The following is an 11,981-nucleotide window of genomic DNA, read 5'->3' on the forward strand; positions in this document are numbered from 1 at the left end:
CCCCCTGTAAATTTGTATATATTTAGGGAGGAGGGGGTGGGGTGGGGGTAGAGATGTAGAAGCGGGTGGGGCTATGGGGGTGGGTGAGTCAGGGACAGCCAGGGACCCAGCCCGGGAAACGTCAGCAGGAGAGGGAGACCCCCCAGGACTCAGGAGTGCTGGGCTGGTCCTACTTCCTGTCCCTCTCCAGGCCCAGCTCCCCTCTCGGCAGGGGGACTGGGTGGCCCAGCAGGCCTGGCGCAGCTCCCAGTTCCCCCTGCCCCAACTCCACCTTCAGAATCCCCTCCACAGGGAGCAGACCAACCTACCAGACCCTGGCTGAGCTTGGGGGCCAGGGAGGGAGCCTTCTCCCCAGGCCTCTCTGCCTCCAGTCTGGTTTTATAAGGCGCTGACGAGACTGAGAATAAAGAGGCATAAAGAATTCTCTGTGCCTGTATGACCAGGTGGGGAGCTGGGGCAGGGCTGGGCACAGTCATGGCTGAATCCCCAGGAAAAGGAAACCCGGGCCCCAGCCAGGACTAGGGAGTCTCCGTCCTCACCGCCAGCCCCCCTGGCCCCCCCCGAGTCCCTGTGCCACCTTTTGAAAACTCAGAATCATTAGTCCACACTCAACCAGTTTATTAAAGGCAGGGACCTTCATCCAGGTCCAGAAGGGAGAAGCTGGGAGATACCCCACCTTCCTCTCTCGGCTCCCCTCGTCCCCAACCACTCATCTACAGCCCACTCCCAGGAGGTCCTAGGAGATGGGGCTGGCGTCAGGCAGACTGCACTGCATAAATACTCAAGGGGCCACAGCCTGAATCAGCAGCGTCAAGGGTGGGAGACAGGGAGACCAGGTTGGGGGTGGGGAGGGGTGGCTCCGAAGGTACCTCCCCCGGGGGGCCTGTCCTGAGCCCGAGGACCCACACAGCTAGAGAGTGGGGCCCGCGGGCTGCCCTGGGATCCGAGGCCACGGCCAGCCCTGTCCGGCGAGGCTGGCAGGGGGCTGCGGATCGTTGGGGAGGAGGGGGTGCCGCCGTGCCGGGGTTCCGGGGCGCAGGGCGGGCTCAGGTGCTGTTGCCCTGCTCCTGCTCAAAGAGCAGCATGGCCAGCTGGGTGCGGGAGCCCAGGCCCTCCAGCTCGCTCTGGCGGCAGCGGTGGTACAGGTCCTCGCTGAGCCGCGCGCTGCACGCCTGCGCCCGGTAGCGCTGCAGCAGCGCTGGTTCCACGGCGCGCAGCACGTGTAGGCCCGAGAAGCGCAGGAACAGCTCGTACACGTCCGTGCTCTCCAGCAGCTCCTCTTCCTGCTCCGAGGCCGCTGCCAGCCGTCCGCGGGCTGCCACGTAGTCGGAGTTGTAGAAGCAGGCCTCGCTGGCCGCCTGGCGGTCGAAGCGGCCCGTGTCTCGGCCCAGCTCCGGGGGCCCGGGGCCCTGGGGGGGCGCCACGGCCGGGTGGAAGGCCTGGAAGTGCATGGGGAAGAAGGCCTGCCAGCCAGAGATGGCGTGCATGCGGCAGCGGTTCAGGAAGTCGGGCGTGAGCACCGTGTCGGGCCCGGCCAGCAGGAACAGCGTGTCCAGCGGGTGCTTCTTGGAGAGCAGGTCCATGAGGCGCAGCGGCGAGGGTGCAGCTGTCTGCACGCTGAGCCAGGGCACCCGGGCACCCGGGAAACGCCGCTCGAGTTCCGCCACGTGGGCCTTGACAGGCGCAAAGACATCTGCGTGGGCCGCCCGCTGGGCCTGTCGTGGCTCGTACAGGAGCAGCAGGGTCAGGGCTGCAGCCGCGTCACCCGGCTCCAGCGCCGCGGTGGCGAAGGCCTCCAGGAAGCCAGGGGCCAGGTCCCGCTCGGCCGCAGCCAGAGGCAGCAACACGGTGAGACGCGACGCCTCGGTGACGTAGGGCACAGGCAGGATCTCCACGCGGCTCAGGGGCCGCAGCAGCTGCACCCGGCGGGTGAGGGGCCGGCGGCCGCCCTGCGGGGTCAGCACCTCCAGCTGCAGGTCCAGCGTGTACTCCATGCCGCGGGCAGGATCGAAGCGCCGGTAGCCGTTGACCAGCTGCTGCTTCTCGAGCCGCAGGGCCGGGTGGTAGCGGCGGTTGAGCTCTTCCAGGGCGGCGCCCAGCACGTCGGCCACGTCGGCCCGGTCGGCCCCTCGCAGTGGGCAGCGGGGCGAGCCGTCGGCGCAGGAGAAGGCGTGCTGCTCTGTGAAATAGTCCCAGCGCAGCACCTCGAAGCGAGAGGCCGGGCGGGATGGTGCGGGAATGCCCACGGGCCAGGCGGCCGCCCGCTCGCCGTCAGCTGCCAGGTGGCTGGTGTTCTGGATCTCCCACTAGGTTGGAGAAATAAGACCATGAGCAAGGCAAAGACCACGGGTGCCGGCACGTAGCCGGAGGCCTAAGCAGCCAGCAGGTGCTCCCTGGGGAGCCTGGCCCCCCGCCAACCTCCGCTATCCCAGCACCCTCACCTATCCTTTTCCCAGATGGGGGCAGCCTAAGAGTTAAAAAGGAAGTTTCTGGAAGAGCTTTTCAGAAAAGGCAGAAACAAACAGGCACTGGGCAACCGGTTTGTTCTCTGACTCTACTGCTAGTTTTAATTTCCCTGGGATCTCTCAGATGTCTTGGGATATGTCCCCTCCATTCCCCGGGCCCAGACCATACCTGCAACTCCTGGATCTCTTGGTATGTGCGTTCCAGCTCAGCTCGGGCAAAAGCTTTGTGCAGCTGGTACATGTGCACGGGGTCATGCACAGGGTGGGCGGTCAGGGCACTGCGGAAACGGGGGTCTCCCTCCTGCACATGCTCCCCAGGGCTCAGCTCCAGGTAGCTATAGTGTACTCCCTGGCGAGAGGAAGGGAAGGGGGTCCGTAATGGGAAGAGCGATGGGACAGCCTCCCCACCTGCCTCCCAGCGTGGGCCTCAGTTTCCCACCCTATGACCTGTTGTGGACCTGGAGTCAGAATTACCAGGTTGAAGGCTACCTTGACCAGTTGTGACCTTGCGTGACTTTGGGCAAGCCTCTGCTGGCTCATCTGTGCAATGGGCATACACATCCTACCTCAGAGCTGTGCAGGGGCTCAAATAAAATAATAACAGCCAACACTGAACCCCTACTCTGTGTGAGACTAATCCCTCACGTTGTTTTTTCCAATCCCCACGACCCCTGAGCAATAGTTATTTTTGTTGGTATGGAGGAGGATGCCAAGGTTCAGGAGGTGCAGTGATTTACCCAAGGTTACAGGGATACGAAGTGACAGCACTGTCATGGAAAACCCAGACCCCTTACTTCCCACCACCCCTTCGCCTCTGGGGGAGGGGGGGCGGGTGCACATGCTCAGACGGGAGGCCCCGGTGGGGCGGCTTCCGCGCGCACCTCGTGGTCGCCGGTGCAGCCCACCCCCGTGGCATCCAGGATGCAGCGGCCCAGCCACTCATCGGGGCGCGCACTGACGATGTCGTTGCGGCAGCCTTCCAGGTGGGGGCGCAGCTGCTGCAGCAGTGTGCGGGACAGCAGCACCCCAAAGCCTCCGTGGCAGTAGCGGCCTGGGGCGGGCTCTCCCCCGATGAAGTCCTGCGGCCGGCCCAGGTAGAGGTGCGCGGCGGCCGCCAGGCTGAGACGGCCGGCCAGGCGAGCCAGTCCGTGGGCCTCGGTGTAGGTGGCATCGGGCACGATGAAGAACCAGTCAAAGTCGTCGCCGTGCTGCTCCAGGAGGTGGCGCAGCGCCAGGTGCAGGCGCCCGATGGGCCGCTCCTCGCCCAGGGTCACCACGGCCATGCCCGGCGGGGCCCGGCGGCCGCGAGAGCCTGTCAGGAAGACCACGCGCTCCAGCCGGTGGCCCAGCGTGCGGTTCACGGCCACTCCCAGCGTGGGCAGCGTGGCTTGGGAGGTCAGCACGGCCACAAGCAGCCTCTGCCGGATGCCCAGCTCCGTGCTGATGTAGCGGGTCCTGGGGGAGAAGAGGGCGCAGGGTCATCAAAGAGACAACAGGGCGGGCGCGGGAGAGATGCACGGGCCGCGGCAGGTCACATCCCCTCCGGGCCTGCTTCTCCGCCTACACGGAGGAGGACGAGAAACACAACTGTGTCCCAGGGGTCACCGGGATTTCCCCGAACTACTGGCCTCGCCCGCACAGCGCTTTCCGGAGGTGCCAATATCCACGCAGACGTGAGAGACACATTGTGGGTCTGACTCTGTTTCGCCACTTAGAACTTAGCTTGTGCCCTTGAGCAGGTAACGTAACCCCCTGAGCCTCACCCAGCAGCCTGCTCCGTGGAAAGGGGTTGGCGGCATCTAATCACAGCGCTTAGCCAGGCGCTCAGCTCGCCGTCTCTACTGATTTCTAGCTAAAGATGCCATTGGCCACAAACGCATGGCACAAATGACTCAAGGGAATACCTGGCACAGGACTGTGGTGTGTTTGGGACAAGGGTGAACTGGGGTCGGGGGCTCCAGTAACTCAGCTTCCGTAATGCAGAAGGCAAGTGGCAAAACTGAAATCTGAACTCGGCGTTACTCGGGAGAAAATCGTTCCCATTCGCGGGCGGGGGCACTGATGCCCTGGGTCCCTCCCCCGGCCCCCAGGTGTGGCGCCCAGGAACAAGAGAGGCAGGTGGATCCCAGTTCTCGCTCTAGGCACCCGACGGCGCCAACCGGGGAGCCAGCGGGGTCGAGCCAGCGGCGGCCGGAGGAGGGCGAGCTCGGCCAGCCCTGGCCCGGCCCCGGCAGGGCCTCGCACGCGCTCTCCCTCCGGCTCCCTCCGGCTCCCTCCGGCTCCCGGGGAAGCGGGGCCGTCGGAAGTCATCGGCGCCGAGGACTTCCTGGCCGCGGCCCCTCCTTCCGGAGCCCGACCCGGCCCCGGCGGCCTCCCCGCGGCCCGCCCCTACCTGACGGCCTTCTTGGCGGCCTGGCCGGGCTGCGCGGGGTGGTAGGGCAGGACGCGCGGCTCCCAGCTCTCCGCCGCGCCCGCCGCCGGCCGGTCGCGCTCCGCCCCGGGCTGCACCGAGTTGGGCCGGCGCGCCGCGTTGGTGTTGCCGCGCGGCGGCAGCTCAGGGTCGCCGGGCTGCGGCGGGCCGGGGCCGCACGGCTCCTCCACCCAGGTGACGCTGAGCAGGCTCAGCGTGAAGCCCAGGGAGATGCCCACGGCCACGGGCCCCGCGGGCCGCAGCACCGACAGCAGCAGCGACGCCCGCATGGCGCCGGGACCGCGGCGGCCGCGGGAGGCTCGGAGGGGGCGGGCCCGGCCCGGGGAGGGGGCGGATCCGGAGGGCCCGGGCCCCGCGGGCCGCCCGCTCCCTCCCCGCCGACGCGGACGCGGCCGCGGGCCTCCTCGGCTCGGCGCACGGGCGCAGCGCGGCGCGCGGGAGGCTCGGCCGCGGCCGCCGCTGTCCGACGTGTCACTGCGAGGTCCCCGCCCCCGGGGCGGGGTCTCGGGCCCCGGCGACCGGAGGCGGCGCAGGAGGGGGAGGTTAAAGGGGAAGGACCCCCGGAAGTGCCCCCTCCTCAGTGCGGGCGAGGCAGACGCGGGGGGCGGAGTCCCCCGCCTGGCCGGCGTGGTTGGTGCGGCCCGGGTGACGTCAGGAGCCGCCCGCCCCCGCCGGGATGGTGCGCCCCGGGTGACGTCAGGAGCAGAGGCCGGAGCTGTCCATCAGCACCAAGGGCCGCGGGCGGGCTCGGGGCATGGGGCCGCGGCTCCGGGGCAGCCCGAGGCCCTGCCGCCGCCGCTCTGCTTCCCGCGGGCGCGGCCCGAGCCCCCGGACTCCGCGGGCCTGGGGTGCCGGCCGCCGTCGGAGGCGGAGCGGCGCCGCCGCCGCACGGAGACCAGCCGCCCCGGCCCAGCAGCCCCCTTCCCCGCGCGGCGGACTGGCCTCGGACCCCAGCCGGCCGGGGCCCCCGGCGCTCCGCAGCCCCGGCCCCTCCGGCCCCTCCGGCCCCTCCGGCCCCTCCGGCCCCTGCGCGGCCTCCCTGGCTCCGGAGCTCAGGTCGCCTCCAGCCCAGGTAGATCTTGGACGACCCCAGGCTTGGCCGCCCGCCGAGGGGTCCCGGGCTGCCTCCTCAGCGGCGGCTGCTGCGCCCCTCTCCCCCAGCCCAGGGCCCCCTTCTAACTTCTTCACCCCGGCCTCCCGTAGCCGGGCACTCTGTTGCCCTTTGTCTTTTGCGCCACTTCAGAAATGCCTCCAGAGCTGCACGACATGGGCACCACCACTCCTTTGTGCACTGGTGTCCTTGCCTGGTTCCCCCGTTCCCATCCTCGCCCCCGTCCTGGTGGAGGGACCCGGGACTCCTCCTTGACCCCAACTTCCTCTCTGTCAGGCTGACTTGGGAGGGTGACTCCCTTCCATCCCCGGCACTATGCCAGGCACCGTGGCGACCCTCCGGTTCCAGCTGCTGCCCCCCGAGCCAGATGATGCCTTCTGGGGTGCGCCCTGTGAGCAACCCCAGGAGCGCAGGTACCAGGCACTGCCGGCCCTCGTCTGCATCATGTGCTGTCTGTTTGGAGTCGTCTACTGCTTCTTCGGTGAGACCCCTATCTCGTCCCTCATCTGGGCTCCCCACTGGTTCCCCAAATTATTTCTCTAGGCTCCCCAGATCTCTACAACCTCAGAACACCACCACCACCACGAATAGCTATCTTTCTTTTCTCTTTCTTTCATCCCACACATGTTCATGGATCATCTAGACTCTAGATCCTAGAAAACACAGATTTTTGAATTAGGCATGCTTGACTTTGAAACTGGCTCTGCGCCTTACTAATTGTGACACCTTAGCACGGCAACCTGTCTGAGCCTCAGTTTTCTCATCTGAACAGTGGGGATAATGATATTCGTCTCACATAGGGCTGTTGTGAAAATAGTAGACACTCAATAAATAATAGCTATTGTGGTGAAGCTGAGTTTGGGTCACTGTGCTACGTGGGCACTGAAAACATTTAGCAGGGTGATTGAGCCTAGGCCTTTGCCACAGGGCATGTTGTCCGATAGCGGGGAGACTTCTGGAACATTCACAGCTGTAATACATGTTAGAATGTGCTGGACAGTAGTCACATACAGGGAGATAGCCTATAAGGTAGGTTCTAGTAATCAGGGCTGCCCTGAACAGTTGTATAGGATGGGCACCGCACAAGGGAGTTCAGTTGAATAGGCAATTGGGGGCTGAAATCCAGCCCATGCTCACTTGCCAAACTCTAGGCCTGGGCACAGACTGCTTTGCCTAAGGGAAGACATGACTTTTTCTAATTTGCACAAAGGTGCCAGATGGGCTAGTGGAGTAAGTGCCCGGTGACTCCAGCAAGTTACAGAATTTCAGAGAGGACAGCAAACTCCATGGGCTGGGGGCCTCCAGGGGGAGCATCAGAGGCAACTGGAGGAAGTACAGAGGTCTGGATTCCAGGCTGAGCAGAGGTGCCATAAGACCAGTGCTCTGCAGCCTCTATACGTCCCCCCCGACCCCCGCCCCAAGAATGGCGGCACAGTAGGCCCGGATGGGAGCCAGATGGTCCCTCCCCTTCCACCCCCAAACTCTAGGCTGAACAACTGCAGAATGAGCAAGAGGAAGTGCCCTTCCAAGGGTTCAGGACACATTCTGGGTCTCCAAGGAGTCTGTCCCCTCATGCCGTCCACTACCCATACCCACTCCTTCTGCAGTGGGTAGAAGCACACAGTGCAGCCCAACATTCCCCCTCTCCTGGGCTTCCCCGTCACCCTACCCTCCTCGATGCCCTCGTTCCCAGGATCTTAGACGCTACGCCCTTGTGCATGTCCTATTCCTCTTTCTACTCTTTCTAACTCCAGAACCCCCCGGGCTCTGACGCCTCCCCTCATTCCTAAAGCTGAATCTCCTCTTTATGAACTTTCTCTTTGGTGCTCCCTGACCCCTTGACCTCCATCTCTGACTTCCATCTTCCCAACTGTTCAGTATCCACAAGTCCAGGTACTCTACCTTCCAAGTTCACTATCTACCTTCCAGGTCCTCTTAATGGGTGTAACTTCCATTTTGCTGAAACTCTATGACCACTGTCTCCCCTTATAATCCTCTTTGACACCCTGTGACCCTAGTGACCCCCACCCATCTCCAGTTATCTCATTACCTTCCATCTCGCTGTCTCCTTCTATTATTCCTAACACTTTGATCCCTGTGATGCCATTGTTGGCCCCTCTGCCCCGCCCCACCATTTCCCATTTCTCTGCCCTCAATGTTACCCTCTCTCAGAATGCCTTTAATATTCTCAACGATTCCATGCCTGTCAATTCCCCTACTTGCAATGACCTCATCTTCTGGAACCCCTCCCCAAAAACCCTGCTTCTCCATTCTCTTTGTCATTTTGTAATAATGTCATATCTCTGAAGCCCTATGACCCCTCAGAGACCGCATCTTTCTGAACCTGTGTGACCCTCATCTCTCAAGTTCTGACTTCTAAATACCTCATTTCTCTGAACAATCCCTCCCAAGGCCCCAATGATTCTAATTGCTGATCCCCTTGTGACTCTAATGACCTATCTCTCTGACCCCTATTATTCCAAGGATCCTAACGACCCTATCACTGATTCACTCTTGACAGCAATGATTTATCTGACTCCTCTGACCCTTAAAGACCCAATGCTCATCTCAATAACTCTATCTCTCTGCTTTCCCAGGGACTCCCAATGACCTATCTCTCTGACCTCTCTGGATCTCAGTGGTCCCATAACTGATGCCCTCAGGACCCCAGTGGCCCCCAAGTCTCTGATCTTAGCATCTTGGTCCTGGTTCCCATGTGATTCCATGTCCATGACCCCTCCGATCTCCTGCCTGGAGCCAGGTGCCCTCATTTTGGCCCCTCACTAGCCTTTGTTCCCCTCTAGGTTACCGCTGCTTCAAGGCAGTGCTCTTCCTCACTGGGCTGCTGTTTGGCTCGGTGGTCATCTTCCTGCTGTGCTACCGAGAGCGGGTGCTGGAGACGCAGCTGAGCGCCGGGGCAAGTGCGGGCATCGCGCTGGGCATTGGGCTGCTCTGCGGGCTGGTGGCCATGCTGGTGCGCAGCGTGGGCCTCTTCCTGGTCGGGCTGCTGCTCGGCCTGCTGCTCGCTGCTGCCGCCCTGCTGGGCTCCGCGCCCTACTACCAGCCGGGCTCCGTGTGGGGCCCACTAGGCCTGCTGCTGGGGGGCGGCCTACTCTGTGCCCTGCTCACGCTGCGCTGGCCCCGACCACTCACCACCCTGGCCACCGCCGTGACCGGTGCTGCGCTCATTGCCACTGCTGCCGACTACTTTGCCGAGCTGCTGCTGCTGGGGCGCTATGCGGTGGAGCGACTGCGAGCCGCCCCAGTCCCTCCCCTCTGCTGGCGGAGCTGGGCCCTGCTGGCACTCTGGCCCTTGCTCAGCCTGATGGGAGTTCTGGTGCAGTGGCGGGTGACAGCCGAGGGTGACTCCCACACAGAAGGTGAGAGGGCCCAGGCCAGGGTGGGTGAGAGAGAAACGAGTGGCCAGGGATGATGGGTGGGGGGGACGGTGGGAACGGGGTGTGGGGGAAGGAGCCGTACACACCAGTGGCCGAAGGCCTCAGTACGGTTGGAGAGCTGACTGGCTCAGGGTCTGGGGAGACAGCACCTCAGCCCCACCATCCATTCTGTGACAAGGTGTGGGGCTGTGTGGCTTTGAGGCAAGCCCATTACAGGCACAGGGGATACGACCGAAAAAGCGCCTGCCCTCAAGGGATTATATTCAGGTGGAGGGAGACAGACACTGGCATGCAAACAAACTGGCTAATTCCAGCTCTGCGGTGATATGGAAGAGATATGCAGGGCAATGTGAACAAGGGACCTATAGAGGCTATTACAGATAGAGTGGTCGGGGAAGGCCACTTGGAGGACGTGACATGTAAGTAGAGTGCTGGAGGATAAGAAGCCACATGCAAAGAGCTAGAGAAGAGGGAACAGCAAGGGCAGGTCTCCAGAAAGAAAGAGCTTGGCTTGCTAAGGAAGTGGACTGGGGGGTGGTGTGGGGGGGGTGGAGGCATGTCGTTTGTGTGGGCCCCGTAGGCCACGATGAGGACCCTGGATTTTACCAGGAAGGCAGTGTGATGCGACTGCAGGTTTAAAGCCGGGGGATAGACTCTCATTGAGGGTTTGGGATGCTCATGCTGGCTGCTGAGTGTAGAAAACATCGGGGAGGGCCAGTGTGGAAGGGTGGCCCGGTGAGGAGGAGGCTGTGGTCAGGCTGTGGTCGTCTGGATGAGAGAGGATGATGGCTGGTTTACGTGAGTCACTGGGGGCTCAGGGTGGGCAAAGGGATAACAGCTGGCAAGGGAGTACTTAGAAGTCTAGGAATCTTCTACCATATGACCTTTGGAAGAAAAAAAAACAATTGCCAGAAATCCCATCTGGGGGGTGGGAGACCAGGAAAGGAAGGGGGAGTGGGGGGTCCCAGACAAAGGGAATCCGGAAGCCTGGAGCCCTGAGGTGGGGAGGAGCGGGGAGGCTTGGGGGAGACAGGCCCGTGGGCCCATGAGACCCTTCTCTGCCCATCCCCTCACAGTGGTCATTAGCCGGCAGCGGCGACGCGTGCAGCTGATGCGGATCCGGCAGCAGGAGGAGCGCAAGGAGAAGCGGAGGAAGAAGAGACCCCCTCGGGCACCCCCCAGAGGCCCCCGGGCTCCTCCAAGGCCTGGGCCCCCTGACCCTGCTTATCGGCGCAGGCCGGTGCCCATCAAACGCTTCAATGGAGATGTCCTCTCCCCGGTGAGCACCCCGAGCCTCTCCAGCCCGCATGGGGGAGAGGGGAGTGCTGCAGACTCTGCGAGCAGGAGAGGGCCTTCCTCCCCGGGGGGCTCACCACACTCTAGAAGGCCTAGCATTTGTCCACCTGTTGCAACCCCTGCACCAGGAGCCTGCCGGCCGGGCTCTGGGAGGGAGAGGAAAGGTGTCCTGAGTATGAATATTAATGAGGTATGGTAGAGGGGTGCGGTGGCAGGGCTGGTGCGGAGAGGTCTGGGGTGAGTCTCAGGCTGTGGGCTGCAGGGACAGGATGTTGGGCTTTCTGGGAGGGTCTGGGGTGCCCTCTCACACCTGTCTTTCCTCTCCCGCAGAGTTACATCCAGAGCTTCCGGGACCGGCAGACAGGGAGCTCACTGAGCTCCTTCATGGCCTCACCCACAGATGCGGACTATGAGTATGGGTCTCGGGGGCCGCTGACGGCCTGCTCAGGACCCCCAGTGCGGGTATAGCAGTACTGCTGCTCCCACCCACCTAGACTCTACGGTCACCAGCTCCGCCAGCTTGGGGAAGCCTGCTGGGCCACCACCCAGCCCGCCTGGCCTTGTGGCCTTTGGCCGTTCCCTCTCCCCACCCTGAAGAGGGCTGGTCTGGCTACAAGAAGGGAGAACCTGTCTCTGGCTAGGCCTGGCCTAAGGGGAAAGCCTCTTCCCAAGCTCCAGAGGGGCTCCCGAGGGATGCGGGGTGTGAGCCCTATTGGGGTGTGCTCAGGGTTGTGAGTGTGTCGCCTGTGTGTGTGTGTGTTGTATGTATGGAGGGGTGGGCTTGGAGGGGACACTGGGACCCTTGCCTTAGACTTCTGACTGGTAGGGCTTCTCTCTGAGGTTGGCCCTGCCTCCTCTCCCACTGCTGGGGTCCCACAGGCCACTCTCCTGCATGTCTAAGTGGAGGAGGTCTGCCTTCCTCCCCCATCGCTCCACCTCTCACCCAGACTCACCTAAGGCTTCTTGTCCTTGTCCATGGGGCAAACGGCAGCACCCTCCACCCTGGTCCCCTGTCCTCTGCAAAGCCACCAGCCTGAGAGCAGTGGCAGGGAATGGGGGTGGGGGGTGCTGCTCTGGGCTGGGCTAGGGAGAGGGGCTGGGGGAGGGGGCCTAAATGCACGGTGCATGTCTGGTGTCTGTCGTGCCACCCTGGACACCTCATGCTTCTGTCTCCCCTCACCCCACCCTGTTTTACATATTTTATAAACGTGCCAAACTGTGTGGCTTCTGCCAGGAGCGGTGATGGTCTTCAGTGGCTGGCACTTTCGAGGGCCAAATGG

General features: G+C 63.2%; 2 protein-coding genes across 2 annotated transcripts; one reads left to right on the forward strand and one right to left on the reverse strand.

The window, feature by feature from the left end:
- Positions 1 to 597: 597 nt before the first annotated feature.
- On the reverse strand, positions 598 to 5,180 carry CHPF (chondroitin polymerizing factor). Its single transcript, XM_038585857.1, has 4 exons — positions 4,858 to 5,180; positions 3,347 to 3,920; positions 2,635 to 2,814; positions 598 to 2,306 (listed from the first exon to the last, which is right to left on the reverse strand). Exons 1-4 carry the CDS (start codon positions 5,163 to 5,165, stop codon positions 1,047 to 1,049), a joined length of 2,322 nt encoding a protein of 773 aa, XP_038441785.1. The 5' UTR covers positions 5,166 to 5,180; the 3' UTR covers positions 598 to 1,046.
- Positions 5,181 to 5,850: 670 nt separating this feature from the next.
- TMEM198 (transmembrane protein 198) lies at positions 5,851 to 11,937 on the forward strand. The gene is made up of 5 exons (XM_038585862.1): positions 5,851 to 5,968; positions 6,284 to 6,488; positions 8,812 to 9,387; positions 10,482 to 10,684; positions 11,032 to 11,937. The coding sequence occupies exons 2-5, from the start codon at positions 6,323 to 6,325 to the stop codon at positions 11,167 to 11,169; spliced, it is 1,083 nt and encodes a 360-aa protein (XP_038441790.1). The 5' UTR covers positions 5,851 to 5,968; positions 6,284 to 6,322; the 3' UTR covers positions 11,170 to 11,937.
- The last annotated feature ends 44 nt before the right edge of the window (positions 11,938 to 11,981 follow it).

The sequence above is a fragment of the Canis lupus genome, chromosome 37 (genome assembly GCF_011100685.1).
Source record: "Canis lupus familiaris isolate Mischka breed German Shepherd chromosome 37, alternate assembly UU_Cfam_GSD_1.0, whole genome shotgun sequence".
NCBI classification, from domain to species: domain Eukaryota; kingdom Metazoa; phylum Chordata; class Mammalia; order Carnivora; family Canidae; genus Canis; species Canis lupus.